The sequence below is a fragment of the Mytilus californianus genome, unplaced genomic scaffold (assembly GCF_021869535.1).
Source record: "Mytilus californianus isolate M0D057914Y unplaced genomic scaffold, xbMytCali1.0.p SCAF_2, whole genome shotgun sequence".
Lineage (NCBI taxonomy): Eukaryota > Metazoa > Mollusca > Bivalvia > Mytilida > Mytilidae > Mytilus > Mytilus californianus.
Genome location: NW_026262668.1, coordinates 4,049,460 through 4,076,115, shown reverse-complemented (window position 1 = coordinate 4,076,115; position 26,656 = coordinate 4,049,460). Strand labels below are relative to the sequence as shown.

At 32.7% G+C, this 26,656-nt stretch overlaps 1 protein-coding gene and 1 long non-coding RNA gene across 2 annotated transcripts; both read right to left on the bottom strand.

The window, feature by feature from the left end:
- Window positions 1–1,249: 1,249 nt before the first annotated feature.
- Window positions 1,250–9,154, bottom strand: LOC127729110 (uncharacterized). Its single transcript, XR_007994524.1, has 2 exons — window positions 9,102–9,154; window positions 1,250–3,067 (listed from the first exon to the last, which is right to left on the bottom strand). It is a non-coding gene; the product is annotated as an uncharacterized LOC127729110 (long non-coding RNA).
- A 2,063-nt stretch (window positions 9,155–11,217) lies between these two features.
- Window positions 11,218–20,917, bottom strand: LOC127729109 (uncharacterized). The gene is made up of 8 exons (XM_052236764.1): window positions 20,753–20,917; window positions 19,631–19,773; window positions 18,530–18,652; window positions 18,003–18,116; window positions 15,248–15,400; window positions 13,491–13,699; window positions 12,808–12,972; window positions 11,218–11,705 (listed from the first exon to the last, which is right to left on the bottom strand). Exons 1-8 carry the CDS (start codon window positions 20,890–20,892, stop codon window positions 11,541–11,543), a joined length of 1,212 nt encoding a protein of 403 aa, XP_052092724.1. The 5' UTR covers window positions 20,893–20,917; the 3' UTR covers window positions 11,218–11,540.
- Between the last annotated feature and the right edge of the window lie 5,739 nt (window positions 20,918–26,656).

The window sequence follows — 26,656 nt, the reverse complement described above, 5'->3', positions numbered from 1 at the left end:
TCTATTTGTTTAATACCTCAACTTCTCAAATCTTCTTATATAATCAACAGTACATGTATAGCTATATAAAAATAAGAAGATTTGGTCTGATTGTCAGAGGGAAAACTCTCCACCAGAGACCAAATGACATTGACGTTGACACCTATAGATCATCGTACGGCCTTCTACAATGAGCAAAACCCATCAGCTATAAAAAGGTTCCGAAATGACAAATGTAAACAAAATTCAAACGGCCTGATTTATGTACAAAACAATGAACGAAAAACAAATATGATAAACAGCAACAAACGACAACCACTGAATTACAAGCTCCTGACTTGGGGACATGCACATACAGAATATTGCGGGGTTAAACTAGTTTGCTGGCGCCAAACTGTCCCCCTAACCTGGGACAGTGGTATAACAGTACAGCATAAGAACAAACTATAAAAAATCAGTTGAAAACGGAGATACTTAGATGAAAAACATCTAACAAAAACACAAACCGGACGTGGCAGTGTATTTATGTCTGCCAACGATCATACTAAGCCTCTTTAACAATAAATTTATCTATCTTAACAGAAGACTTACTAAATTATTGTACTGTAAAAAGTTACAAAATCACATACGATATGACAAAAGACAACCAATTACAAGACTCACACAGGTACAGGTATAGTTCTAATTTGCGAGACATGTCTCACCATGATTCACAATATTTGAATAGTGATTTTTTTTTAATAAAGAAAAAATGTACCCTTTGCTAAAATGACGGTAACATACAGCTTTTAAATGTAACAGTAATGGAATCTGAAACGAGAGAATGACCCCTTAATCATGTATTAAAATCTTTTAACGTATTTAAGTATATCATTTTCTTCGGGATGACACAAGTCTTACCTCTAATGCCGAAGTGCATATATCTTCATTTTGGCGATTTGATTAGAATGCTGATACCATGATTTGTTTTTGCATTCTTGCTTTAATGATATAGAAATAAGGGTATGTGGTATGATTGCCAATGAGAAAACTATCCACCAAAGTTCAAATGAAGTGGATATGAACAATTATAGGCAACCGTACAGCCTTCAAAATGATATTTGGTTTCAATGGTTTGGGAAAACATTGCCTTATTCTTCATTTTTATTTCTTAATTTTTGGAAATATGCTAATTCCATATATCCTGTCGTGGTTTTCATGAGAAATGCTCTCTACATGATGCTGTTTGCTTTAGTGGTGTTATCCTATCCTATCAAAGTTAACGAAAAGCTAGCAATTCATACAGTTTATTTTGTACATGCGACATAAGTTTGAATGACAATGCATATATCGTTATTTAACGCATAATCCGTAAATTTTACAAAATGTTTTTTCGGGTACTGCTTTTTGAAAAAAATCCCTAACACACTATTTAGCAATTTTACAGCAATGACAATGACTGTCAATATTTGATGACAGACTGACCACCTTTGATAAGCATTTAGTATGACGATACATTTTTACTGCTGTTCTCGTACTATGAACAACAAATTTATTTATTTTGTAAATAATATCTCCGTACTCCTAACAACAAAATTATTATATTTAGATTTACCTGTCTACGTTATTTTATTTAACGCCATTTTATCCAAGGTTATAGTTGTCTTTTTGACATTGTGTCATAGATCAAATTTATTCGTTCAATGTATGTTTACTTGTTTTTGTTAATAAGTCTTTTTGGTTGAGTTTAACCATTTCAATTGATATCTTATAGTGTGTCTTTCTATGTTGTAATGTTACACTACTATTTCGGGTTAGGATGAAGGTTGGCGCCTGTTTAAACGTTTAAACCCGCTGCATTTGTTTGCACCTGTCCTAAGTCAGGAACCTGTTTCAGTGGTTGTCGTTTGTTGATGTGGTTCTTAAGTGTTTCTCGTTTCTCGTTTTTTATATAGATAAGACGGTTGGTTTTCCAGTTTGAATTGTTTTACACTAGTCATTTTGGGGCCCTTTATAGCTTGCTGTTCGGTGTGAGCCAAGGCTTTGTGTTGACGGCCCTACTTTGACCTATAATTGTTTACGTTTTATACATTGTGACTTGGATGGAGAGTTGTCTCATTGGCACTCATACCAAATCTTCTTATTTCTATAAAGCGCATATATGTACATGTACATAGAAATAGTTATAGTACATAATTGTTATCTGTATGTAACTTGGTATATGCAAGGACTTCCAGATTTGTCTGCCACTATGAGTTGGCAATTTTCCTTATCGAAACATAATGCAGTAGGTTCTTTTACTTTATCTACACTATGGTGGCTGTATTTTGAACCGTCGGCCGCAATGACAAAAATATTACTTCTCCAAGTGTCTGCAACAAACACATTTCCATACAGGTCGGTACAAATTCCACCTGGCTCTAAGAATTCATGATCTTTATTTAAGAATTTACAACGCCATACCATCTTTCCAACAGTATTGATACATGTTATCCATTGCTTAACGTCATCAGCAAAGTAAATATACTCCTTGTTAAAATGAATGAAATTTATTCCGTTTGTTGATTTAAGAGGAAACTCTTTATATATATTACCCGATTTACCCATAAAACTGAATCCTTTAAACTTTGAAATGGAAACAGTGTCCGTTTCGTTTGATGACAGTCCTCGAAATTCATATCCTTGAGCAAAGGTATACCAAAACTTCAAATCACTGTCATAAATATCGATTGTTTGTTTCTTTGGATATGAAACATGAAGAAAGTCATCAAAATATGTCATTCCATATGGTGCTTGTTTACATTTGGATGATGTTGTCATGCCATCTGAGGAAATGGAATATAATGTTCCCCTATCGTTTGATAAATCACAACTAGCAATGAAAACTGTCTTATCTGGTAATTGGACAATACTAGTTACATTTCTTTCTTCTCTTCTTGAACCAATATTTAGTGTTTTAACATGAGTTATTTTTATTTTGTCAATATCTATGGAAGGAATTTGTGCATCATTATGCCCTGCGTCTGTAACCAGTGCTTGGCACGCCATCTTAAATCTGTTTTCATCTAATTTCCGTGGTGATTTGGGTAAGTACTGAATGTAATATTTTCTGAAATGTATACAATTATATCATTTCCTTAACATCAGATGTAAACATAAAAAATGATTTTCTTTATTTCGTGCTATGCTTACACACACGTGTGTTTGGTTCATACATACACTAGAAAAGACAGAATGGGTTGCAATGTTTAGTCGCAACTCTAGTCCAGTATATTTTTTGATATTTTAGTCCGTTTGTCGTGTTTGTAAGGGTGAATCAGTACAAATCTATAAAAAATTTCACGGCCAGATTTTTTTATAATATTTTATTTACATGGATTTTAAATGCCCCAAAAGTATTGCTTAATTTCCTTTTTTATATGTATTTCTATCTATAAATAAATAGAATAATTATAACGCCTTGTATGCTAAATATAGTTTGTATGACAAATTCATTTCATGTTAGATAATAATTACAACCAAATGATATCCTGTCATTTTTTTCATTATCATTACTGTGTTAATAACACTGATTTTCTGTGAAATATCACATTGAATGTCATCATGAGAAATTAGTAAGAATGTTTCTACCTATAATGAACGTTTGACCAGAATATATCCGGAAATTTTCAAAAGTTGGAGGCCAATTACAGTTATCATGATTGTAGAAATGTTCTATAAGCCAATTAGCTAGTGGCATCACAAGCTGTCTGGTGTTAATGCATGATATTCCCTCAGGTCGACCACATCATGACGTCTTCATTTACCAATGTAAAAATCTGGAGATGTGGTATGATTGCCAATGAGACAATTATCCACAAAGTTCAAATAAAGTGGATGAAAGCAATTATAGGCAACCGTACGCCTTCAAAAAAGAGAAAAACCCATACCGTATAGTCGGCTATAAAAGGCCCCGACATGAAAAGTATGACACAATTCAATTGAGAGTACTAACGGCATAATTTATAACAAAACAATTTACGAAAAACAAATATGACAGACATGAACTAAACGACAACCACTGAACTACAGGCTCCTGACTTGTAACAGGCACATAAAGAATGTTAGAGGAACACATGAAGGGGATAACATGTTTGTGAGCGCTCAACCATCACCTAACCTAGGACAGTGTTGTAACAACACAACATCAGAACAAACTATAAAAATCAGTTGAAAAGAGCTTCATCAGATCGATACAAAGCAGAAAAACGTCCAATAAAAACGCAGACCGGATGTGGCAGGGTATTTATACACCCCTAACAACAAAACGGAAATAAAGTACAGATCTGAGAGTACTCGCAGTTATTGACATCTAGTTCAAAGCCAATAACAATATTTAAAAAATCATGCATCTAAGACTAAAATATCAAACAGTACACATCCAGCATCCAATGGATTTAGTGAAAAGACGTCATTAACAGTCCTAAAAACATGACCTAGTGTATGCCAAAATATAGGTATCGACATATTGTAGTACCGTGAATGTACATATGTGTTTAACAATAACATTTAGTATGGTTTTAATTTACTGGTAACAAGATCAATATTTATAACAATAAAAACAATCTTAAAAAGATTTAATTACAGTGTTGAATTTGTAACCTTTAAGAATAAGAATCCATTCTGATTTATTTAAAAGAACTATTAAATGCTGGTCTTATTACCTTAAATTATTTGCCAAAAGGAAACAAAACATTTCTCATTGCAAATTTACAATTTCCAGGTACATGTAGTAACATTCTAGTGCACATAACCTGTGTATTGATCTCAGTATCACCTGTATCTCTTTTATTTAGCCACTACATTTATATTTTACTTATGGCTAAAATCCTAGTCCCAATTGATATTCTTATTTGCTGTGACTGATAATTCTAGTTGAGCATGGACTACTCCTCAGAAACACCTGAATTCACGCTCGGTTTTTGGTAGGGTTCGATTTGGTTTTTTTTTCTTATTTCAAGTGCACGTCTTTTTTCATTAGTCAAGACGTTATTTGGTTTTCTCCGACGCATACTTATTGATTGCCCCCGCGGCATTATTTTTTCCTTTTTGATAAAACACAGTTTTGTATAATCCGTGGTGTAATAGTTCTCCAGGGTTATTATTGAAGTCCAGTTTATAAAACACTCATGTGTCTTGAAAAGAGGACGAGATTTTGGTTATGACAATTGAAACATATCCGTCGTTATCTTTGAAACAGATATTCCATAACGGTCAACCAATAAGGGATGGTGTCAAACTTTTTTTTCGAAGGCATGACTTCAACGAAAAGCCATTTTAAGGAGGCATTAAAAACATGGAGAAAAAGACAACGCCTTAAAAAACAAGAGGCTCTCAAGAGCCTGAATCGCCCACTTGTAATTTTTTGCTTAAATCTTTCATCAATGATTATTTTTGCGTTTCAATATATATTAATGAGTGGCCTAAAAATGTCATTTAAATGCTTTTTGTATCTGTCATATTTTCTTCAAAAGCAAAAAAAGGCATTTTACCACTATGTTCCATTTTAGCCATAGTTGCTATGTTTCTTGACGTACAAGGAAATAAAATACAAAATTTATACCAGATACTCTGAAACTCAATCAGCCTAATTTTTGGTGAAATTGATTCAGCAGTTTCAAAGGAGAAGATTTTTTTAAAGTAAGCAAACTAGATGAACAAATTGTGAAAAATTGTCTTTAAAGGACAATAACTCCTTCAGGGGTCAATTGACAATTTTGGTCAAATCAACTTATTTGTAGATCTTACTTTGCTGAACATTTTTGCTGTTTACAGTTTATAATTATCTATAATAATATTCAAGATAATAATCAAAAACTGCAAAATTTCCTTAAAATCATCAATTCAGGGGCAATAACCGAAAAATCAGATATTCGATTTGGCTGATAATTTCAGGGCAAGTAGACCTTGACCTTATGATTACTTTAACTTTTTGTCTGATTTGCTCTAAATGCTTTAGTTTTTTAGATATAATTCAAAAACTGTATTTTACCCTATATTCTAAATTTAGCCATGGCGGCCATGTTTTCTAAGGAAACACAAAATAAAACACAAAATTTATTCTAGATAACCTAAGAATAATTCAGCTTAAGTTTGGTTTAATTTGGTTTAGTAGTGTCAGAGGAGAATATTTTTAAAAGTTAGAAAACATGATAAACAAATTGTGAAAAATTGTCCTTAAAGGACAATAACTCCTTAAGGGGTTAATTGACAATTTTAGTCATATAAAACTTATTTGTAGATCTTACTTTGCTGAACGTTTTTGCTGTTTACAGTTTATCTTTATCTATAACAATAGTCAAGATAATAACCAAAAACTACAAAATTTCCTTAAAATTACCAATTTAGTTGCACCAACCCAACAATGGGTTGTTAGATTCATCTGAAAATTTCAAGGCTGATTGAACTTGACCTAATAAACATTTTTCCCGAGTCAGATTTGCTCTAAATGCTATAGTTTTTGAGATATAAGCCAAAAACTGCATTTTACCCCTATGTTCTATTTTTAGCCATGGCGGCCATGTTTTCTGACGAAACAGAAAATAAAACACAAACTTTATTTTAGATAACCTAAGAACCATTCAGCTAAAGTTTGGTTTAATTTGGTTCTGTAGTTTCAGAGGAGAAGATGTTTGAAATAGTTTACACCGGACGGACGACGACGACGGAAAGGTGACCAAAAAAACCAGAGACGTCGAAGAGACAATTAAGTTAACAAAACACTACAAAGAAAACTAAATATTGATCAACACAACTCCAACTAAAACTAAGGATGATGTCAGGTGCTCTGAAAGGGTAAGCAGACCCTGTTCCACAAATGGCATCCTTTACAAATAAATTCATCATACATACCAATATATAAATGTGTACGCTAGACGAGTGTTTCGTCTACAAAAGACTAATAAGTGACGCTCGAACCAAAAAAGTCCAAAAAAAAGGCCAAATAAAGTACGAAGTTGAAGAGCATTGTGGAGCCAAAATTCCGAAAGGTTATGCCAAATACAGCTAAGGTTATCTATTCCATTGGGTAGAAAATCCTTATTATTTCTGAAAATTCAAAGTTTTATTAACAGTTAGTTTATAATTTTGACCTTATCAATGATAATTTAATTTGGCTGTGCACAATATTAAAACAAACTACAAATATGTTGAAAATGGCATAAACCATCATATTTGCACGAAACACAAAATACTAAACTTACAACAAAAGACATGAAGTACAGAGCTAAGAGTAGAATACTTACAAAGGATGTACAAAAGACTAAAACTAAAGAGATGTGGTATAATTGCCAATGAGACTAATATCCACCAGAGACCCGCAGATGTTAACAACAATCAGTCACTCTACGATCTTCAACAAAAATCAAAATCTATACCATATAATTAGATATAAAAGTCTACTGCATTTAAAAATAGGTGAAAACCACTAGCATGGTTTATTATAAAAACAATAAATTGAACGCAAAACAAATATGGTAGACTCCAATCAACGACAACCACTGAAATTATAGACTTCTCACTTGTATCAAGCACATACATAATATCGTAGGGTTAGTTGTGTAGCAGCGAAATATACGCACTCACTGCAAAAATCTGTAAGAAGTGGAAAGACTCATCATATCGATACGAAGTAAAGATGAAAAAACCTTATAATAAGACAAAAAAGCAAAGTCTAAGAGTACTTGTAGTTACTGAAAGCATATTCAAAGTTGATTTTAACTGATAAATGAATCGTATTTTCCCAGACTAAAATATCAATCAATACAGATCCACCATATTCGTGTGAAGACGTCGTAAACAGCTGATAAAAGCATGACCTTATGCAATGCCAGAATATAAGTACCAGGGTGTAGGTTGTATGTTTACTTGTATATATATATGAACTAGGTACAGAATTTTAAAAAGTGCCATGTTTGGGTGAAAATGATCCCATTTGGTAGTTCAGGCCCTACGAATTCTACAAATATAGGGCTGCCTGTTACCTTTGTAAACTTGAAAGAAATTTACGAAACCTGAATTGCCCTTTTTGGTTGAAAATTGTACCGTATGAAAGGAATGCTGCACTGAATGTCAACAAAAATAACTTTAGCAAAAACTAGGATTTTGGTAGCAAACTTGTTCCCGCAAATAGAAAATATCATCATTGTCCCAAAGTATACAGTTACGAGGTACATGGTACACAGGATGTTTTGATCTGGGCATTTGTTTAAAGTCATATGCCAATGATGAAAACACTTGGTCCTAGTTATGGCCGGTTATTGCACTTCTGGAACCTTAAATGGGAATATCGCGGGGTTTTTTTTTCTTGGTCAAAACATACAGTTTCCGGCATATTGAAATTAAATGGTTGAATATGAATATGTCATGGTTAACCTTTGACTTTAGGAAAACTGATATTATCAATTTCACATGTTAAGTAGTTCATTTGTGAATCGATGGGGTTATCTTCCTTACAAAGTGGTCGTAGTTTTGTTTGGGTAAAACATAAAGATATTGTTGATTAATGTTCAAACATTTTTCACAATTTACACTTTCGCTAAGTAATACGGTTCCCGAGTTCATTTCATGGCAAACTCTAATGTAGAAAGGTCACTGTATCAAAAAGAGTAACGTCAAAGACTTACGGTCTCTACAACTTTCGAAATTAAGGTTGACAGTTAGTTTATATATCGGCTTAGAGCTATAGGGAGATAACTTCATAAAAGATAGTTTGGTCTAGATCGATTTCGAAAGGGTTATTTCGGCCCAATACTTGATAACGAAGATAATTTGATATGATGCGTATTTTCTGTTTAAAGATGTTTCGAAAAGTTGCGAAAAATAATTAAAAAAAAAAACCATATGAATAATAGTAAGTTGTAAACGTTGGTAACGAGAAATACCTCAATCTTATTTTTTATAATCTTCACTATTGAAATTATTTATACTAGTATTATCATATCCTGCCATCCCCCCTAAAATCGTCCATTCCCCAAAATCGGTCACCACGCTTTCACTCTTTTCAATATTCTGAATTTTAAAATGCAAATGATTAAATTTCACCACGGGAACATATACATACACTCAGAATTCAGATAAAAAATTTCAATAGAAATAAAATTTACCTTTGGTTTTTCTAATTATGATGTTGCGCCCTCCGCCATTTGTAAACATTACATACATCAATATTGTGCATTGGAGCAAACAGATTTAATGATTTTATTGAAATAAAATCTGACGTAAGTATTCATTCAGTTTTATGGAAATTCAAACACAAATTAAAAGTATTTCATTGCGTATGTTATTAAATATTTATATTAAAGGTAAATAAGTACAAAATGCAAATAACTGAAAGAAGTTAATTCGACGTCTTACATGTTTAAGGAGTAAAGTTGAAGAAATCAATTTCACGTTATTGAACTAAAACTAACATGACTAAAATAGAGAAAGAAATCTGTTCTGTAAAATTTCAGTTTACAACTGTTTGCCTTTACAAGCGCCTAAAAGGTATAGTTCCACGTAAATACTATACAACAAATGGTGCAAGAATATAAATCTTCACCATAATTTGTTTCATTTTAACTTGATTGGAAAGATGAAATAAATCTTTATTGCGTTTAGTCTACTGTGTCGTTAGTTTACTGTTTCAAACACCCACCCCCCCCCCCCCCCCCCCCACCCCCGTTATTCATATTGTTTGAAGTGGAGAATATATCATAGGAGAATCCGAACGTTTTAGGATACAGTTTTAGTGTACTATTAGAAAATAAGGTTAATAAATATTTAGTTTAGGTAAGAAAATAGTATTTCATAATTTGAAATTGAAAATCACAGCTTTTAAATATAATTATATTAAAATAATCTAATTCGTCCCTATAAACAAAATGATGTTGTCTGATCTAAAATTGGCGTATGATGTTCAACAGTTTGTCCTTGTTACAAAGTCATAAAAGTTCTTGGTGCTTTTTTTTTCCTGCAAAAACTGCATGCCTTGTTTAGGAATGTTTCATTTGGCATACATATGTATGCTAAAGGGAAACCTCCTAAACTGAGATTCCTGAACATAAAAAACCAAAGCTATCCGAGAATTAAGTTTTTAAGATTTAAATTTGATACTTCAGAGATGTGCTAATCTTAAGATACCAGCAAAGTATTCTGCTATTTATTTGCACCAGTTGTGTCCTATTCCCGATTGTGACAATTTGACTAAATGTGAATTCGCATGGTGGGTGATGCATGTAAATCAGGAGACGCTTTCACTGTCGACGCATTCGTTCTCGCTGCTTTTGGGGTTAATGCGATTCCCTCAGTTTTGTTTATCACCTTTATATATTTCATCCTTATCTATTTACGAGATTTGATTATCTGTAACTACTGTCACCTTAATTTATATAATCGTTTCAGTATCCTTTTTTATTGCCAGATAATATTTGTTAAAAGGGCATTAGCTACGATTTAGACAAAGATTTAATATACAATTCTTTTTGTTCTAAGTGTTAATGAAAGCGGAATTTTGAAATGAAATTCCGTTATAAGCAGACAGCCCGAATATATCAAAATAAAAGCTCAAAAACTTCGCTGATGCATGTTTGACTTGCAAGTCAATAATTCAACCGCATGTAAATCCGTATTCGTGTGACCTTCAATTTCACGCTTTCGATGGAGATGGGTCACACATGTACTAGGCGTGTTCAACTATTAACTGGAAAAAATGTCAACATTGAGAGTGAAACAAGGTTTAACCATTTCGTTGACTGATTCGATCCACAAAAATCGTTCCTATACAGGTAAAAAGATGATTAACATATTTCAATAACCTATAACATGAAATCAAACACACCTAGAAAAATGCAATTGCACGTGCTCTCTATTTATTTATATTTATATTTATGTTTATATCGGATGACCGTCGGTTGTCTTCGAGGGAGGGGGGTCATATCGGTTGTTTCTTAGATGGTGTCTAGACTGAAATTCACACGAAATGTTCATACATTCTATTGAGTCCATGCATTGTTAGTTGTCTATTTTAGACTTTTTGTAATTTGGAAAAACGTTTTAGTATCTTATAAATCAAATATAAGAATTTGAGTCAAATCGATAAACATGAATTTGACAGCTAGGCAGACATAACGATATTTTTTGTACATTTTAGAACAATATGAACGTATATGTGATACATGGTTAACTATCCTAAATTCAATGTAGAAGAAAACAAAATAGTAAAAAATTATGTTCGGCGCTTTTTATTTTAAACTACTTTAGACATATGATACTTCACATACATCGTTCATATGCGGACAAAAAAAAAACTTTTTCACAGCTTAAGTCCATATTCTTAAAGAAGTAGACTTTGTATAAGAATATATGAGTGATTAAAATAAAATAAAAACAACACTTATTAGTTTACATGGGCTTAAAATGATGTACGCTAGACGCGCGTTTCGTTAACAGAAGACTCAACAATGACATTCGAATAAAAAACTTAAAAGGCAAAATTTGTGATGTTATATTTCATCGTACTTTGCATAGTGAATATAGTTACTGGTGGTTTTTCAGTTTGCACTTTATTGCATCAGATTACATATGAAGTTGGCGAGTTTTTGGTAGTCCTCGATTGAGTTGTAAATATTAGCACTGATACGAATACATATATCTCCGTCAACAAATGTATACTGACTTGAAACATTATGGTTTACCAGGTGGTCTATGATAATTGGTTCAACTTCATCCTACAAAATATGACATAATTATAAAATATTACAATCACCCATCCGGACAAAAATATAGTAAAAATTTGATAATTTAGAAAATAAAAATATATAATTCTAATAATTCCATTTTAGAATACATACGTTGTTTCAATATATAAGGAAGCTTTATATAAATCTGCGAGAGATAAAACTCACAAATATTCGTTCAATAACCATTTTATTTATTGTATAACAAATCTTAAATGGATTTGACTATAATTTTCATGTCATTTTTGGTCATATAGCTCGTCTAATTTTTCGGTTCTTATACATCCTTGGCTTTCAAATATTCGACTTTGATCGTTCCTGATAAAGGTTAATCCAGAAAAGAGCTTCGGACGCATGAACTTATAAATTGTGTTGTTCGTTTCTTTTAAATACTGATTGAAACATATTTTTGACAATTTGGAGATATATTTGCACTAATGCCATTGAAGATTGCAAGCTTACTTTTCGTTGGGTTCTGTCGGAAATATTATGATGCTATACAATAAATCAGGTTTTGTTTATTTTTCCCCTACATTATTTCCAATAATGTGTAAATTCATGACACAAATGTCTTATGGCTCACAAGCTGACTTAACATAAATATGGCTGTCCTGATGTTTTCTGTAATTAGGCTACTTAAATTTGTATATCGAGTTTGCCCAATGACAGTTATTTTGTAAGCCTATATCGTGCACACTAACATCGGTATGATGCAGTTATATATGACCATCAACAGGCCAGACAAGGATCATTAGACTTTGTCATCCGTTCAGTTTCCTTTCAATGGTTCCAACTATGAAATAAAAGGTATAAAATTGCTCACTTTTTATTTTGATCCTTCAAAAACGAAAATCAGAAAATTTGCTAAGAAATGAATGTAGACAACCATATGTAACATTTCAAAGTATTTGGAAATGTAGGAAGCTAAGAAAATATAGCATTATTATGTAACATAATTGTAAAGTTCCAAAAAAAGCATCAATGCGGGACCATCATTATTGCGGGATCGTATAACTCCTTTAGTGTTTATTATGAAATGTAGGTATTTCAAAAGAAACAAAATAAGTTCAGTCACAACTCAAGTCTTACTTACGAATGTCGTCAATCCAGCGAAGACTTTTAATTTTGGAAGTTTTATAATTCTCATGAATGGTGCTTCCATGGACATAGGAATTGCAAGTTTCTCAGTTCCCCATGCGTCAGTTAAAAGTTTGACTGCTTCACACAATAATTTATCAGTATACGCTTGTATCTTGTCCTTTAAGATAAATTGTTTGATATTCTTTATTTGTTAAACAACTTTCTCTTTTTTTAAATTGTTATGTTTTTAGATTTAATTTTTCATTAAAAATTAAAATAACAAAAATACCGAATTCCAAGGGAAATTCAAAAAGGAAAGTCCTTTATAAAATCGCAAAATCAAAAGCTAAAACACATCAAACGAATGGATTACTGGAACAGTCCTTAGAAATACCTAATGCTAAGCATATTGTATTTATAACAATAATATCTAGATGTCCTTGTACATATAAAATATAACATGGCTATTGTTGAATATCAGGATTTATATAAGTTCGCTTATAAATATTTTTGAGCAGTGGCGGTTGCGGTTTTCTTCCCATATCAGAATGTGGTAAATGCATGCTGAAGATATCCGTCCTTGCTATGTTGGTTTCTTTTTGTCAATGTATGTCTTTGATATCATTTACCTGTATTGACATTATCCTCATTATCAATATTTTTTTTAAAACAAAATCTTATCAATATTAAACTTACATGACCACCAATATCGTTAAAGAACTGAATGGCTACAGGTGCAACACAATATGCACTGTCGTCACGTGTTCCTTGGTGAAAAAAATCAGTTAAAATGCCTTTCTTGTATCCATGGGATATTGCCAAAGGCTTTATATAATCTTTATGGTCTTTTTTAATGTATAATATTGCACATCCTTTAGGTGTGTAGAGCCATTTATGAAGATTTCCTAAAATATTGAATTTCATGACATTACATAGTCGACAATGTGTCTTCTTAAGCATACATCAATACATCAATTAACAACATGCATTCAAATGGAATTTGATCCAAAGCTTAAGCTAAAAAAAATTATAAAACAAAATGCACTGGTTTTAAAAACTGACAATCATTCACATATTTTCGTATTAGTGATCAAAGCGTATTCATAGAAAATGACTTTTAGAAATATTCCAAGAGCGCAATGATATATCATTTCACAGAACTTAGAAAAAATACTTCCAATCTGTAAATGCTGCGTACCCAAAAAATATATTATTTCTATATGAGAATTTGTCGTTCAGTTTTTATTTTGTTAATGGAATTAAAATTATATTTGTTACTCATAACTAGTTTTTTTCTTGATTTTTAGACTATAAAATATATTATGATTTTTTTCCAACGTAGTCTATAGTAAACCTCACAAATAAAACGTTAAAGAGAGGCGGAAGATACCAAAGGGATATTCAAACTCATAAGTGGATGATTAACTGACAACGTCATGGCAAACAATGAAAACAAAAAGTCAAAAAGACCAACAGTATACCAAACACAACATAGAAAACCAAAGACCGGACAACACGATCCCCGTCAAAACCGGGGGTGATCTTCAGTGATCCAGAAGTGACATCTTTTATTGTCATTTTGACTTACTTTGGACCATTTCGTCCGTAGAAGTAAACGCTTTCAAAAATCTTCTCGTCTAAAATCAATTGATTCATCTGGGCCAACTTCCCCATAATTATTTTAGGTATTTAGTTTAAAGTTGGTGCCATTTAAGTCTGTCAACACATGGTCGCAGCTGTGGCTTAAAACAGGACATAAGAGTAAACTCATTTTTGGCTTTTATTTAAAAAAGAAATTACAGATACACAAATAAAGCGATGAGATCTTCATTATCTACTATTACTTTTCTTTGATTCGAAATCATATTTCTACTTCTTTAAGGAAATATTAAAATAAAAGGACTATTTGTACCAAATTTTGCGTTTTGTTTTGTAATTATCTTGAAACCTACAATGATAAAGAGATATCATGGTATCTGTAGAAATGACCAGCAAACTAAGACAAGACAGTCCGATTATTGAAATCGTCAGTGGAATCTTTGATTAGTTATCGTCCCTCAGTAAGAGTTATTGCTCTTTTTGCGTTTATAGATATTAACTTGAAACTATAAAATGAAAGAGAAACTGCAAGTTATCAAAATGATCGGCGATAAGACATACACATACACGTAATGCAACTTAACGAAATGATCGATCGACTCCTTATAATAGCTTCTGCATCTTTTAAACCATTTTTGTGTTGTATGTTATTATCATGAAATCTTTGATAGATAAAGAGAACCAATAAGCAGCAATATTTATCACAAAGATATGTTAGTGTCTGCAATGGACCAATTTAGTGCAGGCTTGTTTGCTTCTTATTTATATCTTAACTATGATCTAACAAAATAAGGTATTAAACGATGTTTTGATGTTATGACTTAGTTAATGTGTCTACTTTATTTTGTGCTTACCTATATAAAAATCAGCTTTCAGCTGTCTCAAATTCAGAGGAATCTGACCTGGTGCATGGGCACCGTCTATTAAACTCAGTATACCATATTCTCTACACAATTCAACCAGCTTGTTTACAGGCATAACGATGGCTGAAGGGCTCGTTATATGGTCTAAAAAGGTCAATAAACCTACTAGTTATTTGTACAAAATATTCTGTTTATAATTTGAGCAATTTGACCTTTCACTCACAACCACAACGACTTTAATTTTGTGTCATTAAACTACGCGCAAAGTAGAACTTCATAGCTCCTTCGTTTGTCCTGTAAGTTCACATCGCCCATTTTATTTTGTTTTATCATTTCAATTGGGACACCCCTACAATCTAAAAGAATAGAAACGAATAATAGTTATTGTGCTCAAGGCACGTACTCCTGATTACATTTGTCAAGGTACCCCTGAGACCGAAATTTCGGGAATCAAAAAAGAAAATGTTTATGTAATATAATTTGATAATAATGACGAGCTCCTCAAGACAACAAAACCAGATTTGAAAAGCAAACACATCTTAGCTCAATTTTATCCGATAGAGTTAATTGTACCTTAAGTTTGATAGATTAAAAAAAAATAGAACCTGAAAAACTAAAATCACTTTGTATCGTCAGCACTAGCGATTGCTCTTGGGCAGGTTTACAAGTCACAAGCAGTTATACCAACCAAATATTAGTAAACTACCCGATTAATACCTATTTCAATGCTCACGATATACGATTTGTGTAAAACCGATTTCGGTAATGCTATGTGTTTGTTTATTCTACATTGGCTAGAGGTATAGGGGAGTGTTGAGATCTCACAAAACATGTTAAACCCCGCCGCATGTTTGCGCCTGTCCCAAGTCAGGAACCTCTGGCCTTTGTTAGTCTTGTATGGATTTTTTAAAAAATTTTGGTTCATCTATATGTTTCGGAGTTTAGTGTGACGTCCATTTTCTCTCACCTAGTGCACATTTTTGTTTAGGGGCCAGCTGAAGCCTGCCTCCGGGTGCGGGATTTTCTCGCTGTGTTGAAGACCCATAGGTGCATGGTTTTGGGTTGTTTATTCTCAATTTTATTTGGATTCAAAATTTACGCTAAGAACAAACGAATAGAAGTTTTAGACGTAAAATAGAAATAAAAACATTTAGCGACATAAAAGGGCCTGCACGGTATAGAAAAATATAATATTGAATACAAAAAAACACAAGTATATTCTGATTGATTGATTTATATTGGTTGTTTAATGTCCAGTGGCAAATATGTTATGTATATATATATGTTCAGGACGAGAAGCAATTAACAATAAATACAATTGGTAAGTCCTGTAATAGAGGCAGTCCAGGGAAATTTGGACTGCCACTGGAAAATGCGGATATATTGGATAGGGACAGAAATTTTGCCTTGCAACAAGCCACCTACGAACCCCTCAAAGAATTGTTGCAAGGGTTCCTAACGCGTAGAGAAGTAACTCTCTTTACGCGAGGCATCGAATTAGACGTCCCCATTCTGACCGAACGTGGAGCTGTGCTGGTGCGGGAAAGTCTGTTGAATTTGTATAAATTTTAGGTCAAAATCTCTATTTTATGCTTATTCAATGTTACAAGTTTCACATATTTTTGCCGTTTTCTCTATGTTCGTTTCATATACTTTATAGATTTAATTTTGATAACCTTACTAGTAATGTGGATTTCAATGGCTAGCATTCATCATTTTATCACAAAAAAAAACTTCCTTTTTAAAAGATATTTCAAAAACGGTTGCTTAAAACTACTTTGAAAAGCGCACTTTACAGTTGCCGCCAACTTAGTGCACGCCGTCGGCTACGAACTTGTACATCCCGCACAGCCAAACGGACGCCCAACATTTGCAAGGGTAATACTGAAGGTCGAAAGAAGACCTAAGTGACTACGGTATATTTATATTTCCCAGTCACCCTTGGAGTCAAGTCTATTCTGTCAAAGTCACGACAATCAAGCACTTTAAGTAGTTATACAAATATCCTTTACGTGTTCAAATGGAACAAATCTTTGGTAAAGATTGTCTAACAGTTTTTTAATGCGAAAAGTGTAGATTGTGAGAGTGATACAAAAATAGGCGAAGTTGTTGAAAATAACCGTCAAACGTAGAATTGACAGCAAACGTCATCCAGTTCCATTAAAATAACACTCTCCACGGAACACGGTACTTGTGCATCCTTGGCATTCAATGCTTTGGCTTTGGATGTTCAAGATGAAGGTTAATCCAGAAAAAAGCTTAGGACGCATAAATTTATAAGGTATTTTTTTCATTTTTTATATAGCAGCTAACTGGGTTGAAAATGCTAGTGGACTATAGAGCGGTTTTAGTTTTGTTCATTGTTGAAAGCCGTACGGTGACCTATAATTGTTAACTTCTATGTCAATTGGACTGTGGTTGAGAGTTGTCTTATTGACAATCATACTGCATCTTCTTATTTTTATATACAAGTCCCCTATGGTATCACCAACTTAGTAGTCAGAGCTTCGGTTTATAACAAACCTTTTTTTTTTTTTTAAATTTTCCGTTCGGAAATATAGATATTGTTAAGAAACTAAGGTTCCATTTCTTTCCGGTAAAATCGATCTTAGATGGATTTGGCCATTATTTTTTTTAAACGATATATTCCTTCCGAATTCACTCCCGACATTTTCCCAACACTGCAACTGTACTCACCAGAAACAGGAAGGTTATCTTTTAGTTCTTAATTTACTACAATACTAACCAATTATTACAAGTTTAACATTTTGGTTATTTCTGAAGAATTCCCTGTATAGCTCCACGACATCATTTTCACTGTTGATTGGAAACTTTAATGTCAAATATTCTACTAGAACACCTGTTAAATAGTAAGTAAAACTTGATGTGGACGTATATTAACGTTGAAAAGAAATATACGCTCAATATTTATAAATATGGTCGTTTTTCCTTTGTTTGACAACAATGTCATCTATAAATCTTCCAGGAAATGTGGTATATTTAGCACATGTTGATATATATTTTTCATAATGAAATATGTACAAAATGTTAGTATGAATCATGAAAACACATCAAGCTGAGCCCCATACATATGTTTACATTATTTTGAAGAATTTGATGATCTATATAAAGTGAACTTATCAATGATGTTTTTTTTTATATAAATCTTTGCTACAACCTTCCAGAACCTTGCGAAACATTTTAAAAAATCATTTTTTTACTAGGAGGTTTTCTAATGGATATGCATTTGACAATTGCCATCAAGTACTATACCTTTGCCATTACTCGATTCTCTTATAAATTCACTTGCATATTTTACTGATTGATAGGAATTATCTGTACACAGAATGATATCTCCTGATTTAAATGGCAGCGATCTCAACACACTGCATATGCCTATAATAACCAATACATATTTCAAAGTAACAAATACAGGCACTGAGATATTGAAAAAAATTAGAATTTAGGGAAAAGGGCAAATTATTATCTGCTGAATTCAAACAAAGAATCTAAGTGAATATAGAAAAAAAAACACAAGCAGCTGAATTAAACAAACTTTGCTTATTTTTGGCATTGGTAGTCATTATATTTGTAGAGACCTCTTTATGCCGAGCTATATCGATATAGATAACCAGTTAGGAAAATTGATTCTAAATGATTAATGGCCTGTACCAAATCAGACTATCTACACCACGTATTGTCTGAGCGACTATTTGTCGGTGGATTCATGTGTTTATTGTTGGTATGGTCCGTTGTACTGTCATATTTTTTTGTTTGTTATTTCTGTTATCCATTTTATGCATGATTAACAAAGAAAAAACTAAAAAAAATTGGAAAATGGCATGGGAAATATACTCTTGGCAGTAAAATGCTCAATGTTTTGACGTAATAAATGTGTCATAATATCCGTCAATTTCACAAATAAAAAATGAAAGTAAAATGTTTATTTTATACAATTCTAGAGAATTTTAAAGAAGCTTTCTTTTTTTTTTTGGTCCATGTGTATTTGTCGGAGATGTTGAATGTTAGTTGTTGGTGTGGTTTATTAAAATGTCCGCAATTGTTGTTAATTCCGGCTACCTTTTAATGTTTTTTTATTTAAGAAATGAGACCTATAGGAAAAATTCTAAAATTTTACCAAATAAAATTACCCATATCTTGCCATGGTTTGTTGTCATGATCATGATGATAACTCGTCAAATGTAGAATCCATGTTTTGATTTCTGAACACGTTCAAACTTAGCCTTGCAAGTGTAAATTTAAGATCACTGTAAACTTTAAATTTTGAATAAATGCTCCTACTCCATGTGTACCTGTTTATTGTTGAACTCAATGTTAACTTTTCAAATACTATAATTGCTCTTCTAAACTAACCTGAAGTAGCATTTTGAAGAAATACTATATCGTCAGTATCAGCTTGTACGAACTCAGCAACACATTTCCGAGATTCTTCTATACTCAATCTTAAATTGTGACGCCACCATAAGTCTGGGTGGTCCCTCATTTCACCAATAATTCTGGTTAGAATTAAAAAAAAATATGAACAATCTCTCAATGTCTTCGATGTAATTTTTATATAAGGCCTATGCATTGGGTTTTTGATCAAGGATATTCTTACTTTATTGCGCCATTTTTAATGTGTTAGTTTACACTGGTTGTTGAAGACATTATGGTAATTTTCACTTTGTGTGTACAGTACACCGGTGTTGATGGCAAATATCTAATATAGTCGTGTTACATTAACTCATCACGTTTCAGTCACTTAGCGATTGAGCCTGACATATTGTAAGGACACCAGTCTATGTTGACGTCTGCATGTTTACCTCTTATAGTTGTTTGTGTCGATGGGTTCGTTGTGTGTCCTACTCCTATCATTCAGTAGGAAAATCATTATCAGTAATGATAGTAGATCATCGAAGAGAATTTAAAATAGTTACATGTTTTTTTTTAATGAAGACATCTTTTTGTTTTTCTGAATTGTTTTTTATTTACTTTAATAGTTAAAATTTTGCAAAATGTAGATCATCCACAGTGAATGGACAGGGATGACAGGATGACTGCTAATGATAAATGGAGTTATCTTAAATTTGGAGAGAATTTAACCTTGCAACCTATTAGCCTTTCCAAAAGTTGTAACACGAATTCTATTACATGCACAGAGTATTGCACTCTCACTATACAACACATCAGTATCGACCAGGCATGCACTCATATCTATACATCCTGCACTTTCAAAAGGACATTTTCTTAAGCATGACTTTAACTGTCGCATGGGAGAATTCTAGGAATGTTGGTCATAAAACTTTACTCAATACTCGGAGTACAAAATCTGTACTGAAACACCAAATTAAGTATTTTGATTAGTCGATTCTGAGTCTGAGTGTGATAATTGTACTCGAAAGTTTTATGACTGTCAGTTCATGTAGTCATATTTCTATACACCAGTATTATAATCCATCAAGGTATTCAATATATATGATAAAGTTGTTGTCCTACCTATCTTGTGCCTGTTGTACACGTGTTGGTACAACTCCATACGATCCATGATTAACGAACACCACTCCATCCTTCAGGGTAAACTCTGTTTTCTTGATTTCTTTTCCAAATGTAGGTATTGCAGTCATCTCCGTTGACATAGAAATATTTTCGCTACTCTATATGCCGCCTAATTAAAGACAATGTATGCATCAGAACGATATAGAGTATTATTTTGTTACCTAAAATGACCTTTACGTGTTCGATTATTTAAGTTTCTTAGTTAAATACGTTTGTATGAAAAGTCGTTAATCGTTACTCATAGTCAATGGTCGAATTGTAAGCGTTCAAGTCAATTTTGAAATATTTTTTAAAATATTCAAATGACTTGATGGTATAATTTTGAATGTATTTATAGAGTGAATTTCATCAGAGAAATATAAGGTATTATAGATGTCTAAGTATGTTACTTTATGTGTCAAATGATATTAAAGTGAATTTCACGAAAGCATTGCATTTGTATTGCAGCTTGAATGTCGGACGTATCTCCGCTTGATAAAATCATACTTTCATTCTTGATATGCGAGATGAAAAGCCGGGGAAGGTAGTGCTGTTGCTTTATTATGACCCAAGAACCCCGCGTTTATTGTACAACTCCATACGATCCATGATTAACGAACACCACTCCATCCTTCAGGGTAAACTCTGTTTTCTTGATTTCTTTTCCAAATGTAGGTATTGCAGTCATCTCCGTTGACATAGAAATATTTTCGCTACTCTATATGCCGCCTAATTAAAGACAATGTATGCATCAGAACGATATAGAGTATTATTTTGTTACCTAAAATGACCTTTACGTGTTCGATTATTTAAGTTTCTTAGTTAAATACGTTTGTATGAAAAGTCGTTAATCGTTACTCATAGTCAATGGTCGAATTGTAAGCGTTCAAGTCAATTTTGAAATATTTTTTAAAATATTCAGATGACTTGACGGTATAATTTTGAATGTATTTATAGAGTGAATTTCATCAGAGAAATATAAGGTATTATAGATGTCTAAGTATCATTGCATTTGTATTGCAGCTTGAATGTCGGACGTATCTCCGCTTGATAAAATCATACTTTCATTCTTGATATGCGAGATGAAAAGCCGGGGAAGGTAGTGCTGTTGCTTTATTATGACCCAAGAACCCCGCGTTTATGGTAGGGTTCATATTGTCAGTCACCATATTTCATGTTTTGTGAACGTTTTTTGCCATAGCGTTGTCAGTTTCCCATCGACTTCCGAGTTTTACATGTCCCATTAGTATCTTCCGCCACTTTTTTTTACATTTGAATGAAAAGAGTGGGGCATATGTGTCTTGCTGAAGATAGCATATTGACCCTACATATCTTTTCGTTTTGTTTTTATCTCATTAAAGCATATTCCAGATCTCCTAGCACTAGTAACCGAAAAGTCTGAACAATGAATTATTTAGTTATATTAAGTCTTTCAGTCTCATCTACTGCGGGAAATTCAGTAATGTACAGACAATTCGCTTGCAGTCAATTCAGTACTGTTAAGTAGCTGTTCAGACAAATCAATATGTTGGTGGTGCACCTAAAAGTCTGAATATAGACTGCTAGCGAACTGTTTGAACAGTACTGAATTTACCGCAGTGGATAAGACTGAATTTTTTTACTGTTCAGTCTTTTAAGAGCTGTTAAGATCAAAACGACCGTTTCAGATCAACATTAATTTGCTAGTTGCTTGTTATTCAATGTAAAGGAGGCAGCATACCAATTTTTTTCCTCGTGTCACTATCATAACGTCCACTTTAATGTCTTTATCAAGCAAGTATGATAGGAAGTGTGGCATCATGGATATTTAATATCTTATCTTGAGAGTGATAAAACCAACATTATAATTGACAGTTTGTACTTTCTCCCTTTCATCCTACTGCCTAATATTTGTCTAGTCTTAAGATCATGGACAGGACGTGACTTCGAAAATATAAGGTAGTGACGTCACGTAACAATGCAGCAACTTCACGCTTTCATGTGCATCCGTGTCAATTTATCTATGAAATGCATGCGACTTAACTCCTATAATCGAACAACAATCCTAAAGTTTTGTAAGCCTGAACATAGTTTTATTGATTACATTGTATTTCAATTTATTTCACATTTTGGCTCTGACCTTTATAAAAAAAAAGTTGCTGTTCTTAGAATGCATCAAGGGGAAATATTCATTAACTGCAAACTCAAGAAAAATTAACTGAACGACATTTAACTTATACACTCATTTCCGGTCATTCATTCGTACCTTTGACTCTCCAGGAATAATAACGTTACGGTGCCCTTCGAACTCAGTCCAATTCATAATGAGACAAAAAACGTATCCATTCTGATAATATTTAAAAAAAAAGTTTGACATATTTTTGTTTTTCAATATTATCTAACATGTGCGTACGTCCATGCTTTAGTGAAATGCCATTTATGTTGGATTTGACCTTAGTTGAATTAAAGTTCAATTAATTTCTGATATGGTTCCAAAAAAGGAATCCATTCGATAAAACTACCATAGCTGAGATATTTTGTACTGCAAATTATAAACGTCTTAAAAGTCATGCAGGAAAAATATACATCTTATATATACATACCTGTGTACACACTGTTTTGTTTTATTCAATGTAATATGTTGATTTATTAAATGTCATATGGTTGGCAGATTATGACTTATATGTCAAGCGTATTTATAATTAAGGCAATTAATCTCAATATCCTAAGATTAGTAGTATATTTACATAAAACTAACTATAATTAAAATATGTATAAGGGATATAAATATATCCTGTTTCTAACATTGACAAGCGCCCGAATATTTTTATATATCATGCCATCTTTATAAATAAAATAAATAGTAGTTCGAATGAGTAATATAAAGATATGGAGATGTGGTATGATTGCCAATGAGACAACTATGCACCAAAGTTCATTTGAAGTGAATGAAAGCAACTATAGGCAACCGTACGGTATTCAAAAAAGAGAAAAACCCATACCGTATAGTCGGCTATAAAAGGCCCCGACAGGAAAAATATGAATTAATTCAATTGAGAAAAGTATTGTTTACTTGTTACATGCGATGTAACAGAAAGTGAAAACAAAACATTGAAAATGAATACTCTTCATTGCAATATACTGAAAAAAAATCGCATGTATAATTGAATCACTAACAAAAACAATCAAATATAAAAAGAAGTAGATGTGGTACAATTGCAAAAGAGCTATTCATTACACAAAGGATGACAGTGAAACAACAAAAAATATTGACAATGCTTTGTCATATGCACTTGTTTCTGGACCTAAAATCAGAAGATTGGTTATATTACATGCATGACTGTTATCTATATTTATACGACAATTCGCCATTCCACGGGGGAGAGTTTGACATTTGTAAGGAAATTTTATTGTATGAGGACTGTAGTTAGCCAATCTTTGCTGCTTACTCGTCCTTCAGATTGCTCTCATAAACATTCTTGCAGAGCTAGATATAATTTTAGCGATGAATAAAATGTTATAGGAGCAACATATTAGTTTTATTGATTAGACCTTATATAAAATTGAGAATGGAAATGGGGAATGTGTCAAAGAGACAACGACCCGACCATAGAGCAGACAACAGCCGAAGGCCACCAATGGGTCTTCAATGCAGCGAGAAACTCCCGCACCCGGAGGCGTCCTTCAGCTGGCCCCTAAACAAATATGTATACTAGTTCAGTGATAATGGACGTCATACTAAACTCCAAATTATATATGCCAAATATTCGACGACATCTATAGAAACTCACCAAAGATACATCACAGTGAGTGTCACAACTTTTATATACCAAATGACATATGTCCGTTCTTTGTTCCCTCGTGTCTTTTTAAAAACGACACTGAATCTTTAAAATGGTAGTTTTACAAACTCGTCTGTGTATAATGATGTCATATGTCTCCTTTTTATTTCTGAATGCCAATATCATTGAATTTTCCATATTTATGCATAAAATTTTCTATATCGATAAAAGTGCAAGACATTTTTTTTCCACACTCCTCCTTAAACAATAATCTTACTTCAATGCTATTTTAATATAATTTGTTACATATCTTATTGGGCATTCTTTGTTTCTGTTTTCCATTCAAATAATGTTGAGGATTTCAGATAACAAAACAAGGCCCTTACCTTATCTACATGTATACTAGTGGTGAAGCAGAATTATAAGACTATGTGATTTTCTCACTGTTTTTAGTCTCGCCTGCGACAAATGTCGTAGAATGCAAGACATGTGGCTGCTCAATTTAATATCGTTAATCGTCGTAATTATGTCAATTCCGACGATTCTATAACTTACAAGTTAGAAGCTACAATTGATAAAACAATGTTAAAATAATACTATTAGAGAGTGAATAGAAAAAATGATAGTGTAAATGCTCATCTTGCAGGGTTCAAATAATACCCTATTTTGTGCATGGTTCATTGATCGACGTTAAATTTTTATGGGAAGGTAGATTTTCCAGTGAAAGGTCCTATACATATTTGATTTATGCGATGAATACAAAATTAACATGTCAGTCTAATACTGACCTAATTTTTACTGATCGTATTCATACAGTGATCATTAAGTAATATATTCATGCATTTAGCTTTAATGTTTGATACAAAAGATGTTACTCTAACAAATACGTTTAAAACAATGAATGTGCATCACACATGAACAGTTGATAACGTGCTTCCAGTTATCATATATACTTGTAAGATTTAGATAAGTGTTAATTATGATATGACCGGTATTTTTATTAAGTCTCCCGATAGAAGTTTACTGACTTTTTGTTTTTACTCCGTTTCTAGTGATTCTTATCAAAAATCTTTCTTTCTCCGCACTACATTTATTATATGTTCGCAACAATTCTAAACAAAAACGTGAGTCTCTGTTTAAACACGACCTTATGTCTCCTTTTGTGCCTTAACTATTTTTCTGATTGGGGTTAACATTACATTTTAGGAGGTCAAAAGAGTTGGGGTTTACTGTAGAAGCGGATAAGTAAAATTGCAAAACAATGTAACTTGTTTTGTCTACATCAATTAGAACCAGATTTCATTGCATCATATCGTACTTGAAAGCATGAAAAATGGAATTATACAGTTGTCATTTCAATATCAATACCGGTCATATCATAATTAACACTTATCTAAATCTTACAAGTATATATGATAACTGGAAGCACGTTATCAACTGTTCATGTGTGATGCACATTCATTGTTTTAAACGTATTTGTTAGAGTAACATCTTTTGTATCAAACATTAAAGCTACATGCATGAATATATTACTTAATGATCACTGTATGAATACGATCAATAAAAATTAGGTCAATATTAGACTGACATGTTAATTTTTAGAAGGACTTCAGACCCACAATATTTAGTATTTGGTCAATTTTCTTATACAAAACTACCCTTGTAAAACTTATGTTAGAAAAGAGGCAGAATATATCATAGTGAGAATGAAAACGGATAAACCGACGAGACACCGACAAAACCTAGGCAACGAACTACAAACTCATAAACCGACGAGACACTGACAAAATCTAGCCAACGAACTACAAAAACACAAACAATAATCCTATAAACACTACATATTTACACAAAAGAGAGCAACAAGAACCCCAAAAACAACCGGTGGTTATATCAGGTATCCCGGAAGGACAAAGCCTATCCTGCTTTACATCTGGCACATCTAGCACCTGCCGTGTTGCTCATGATGAGCAAAAATTGTTAGATCTCATTCGGTGATGTCAAAATCGAAGAAAAGAAGACAGGATAATGGCTACAACTATTGGAACTTATACTTGGTCGTCTTTGTAACAGATGTTCCATAACGACCAACCTATTCATGATGGCG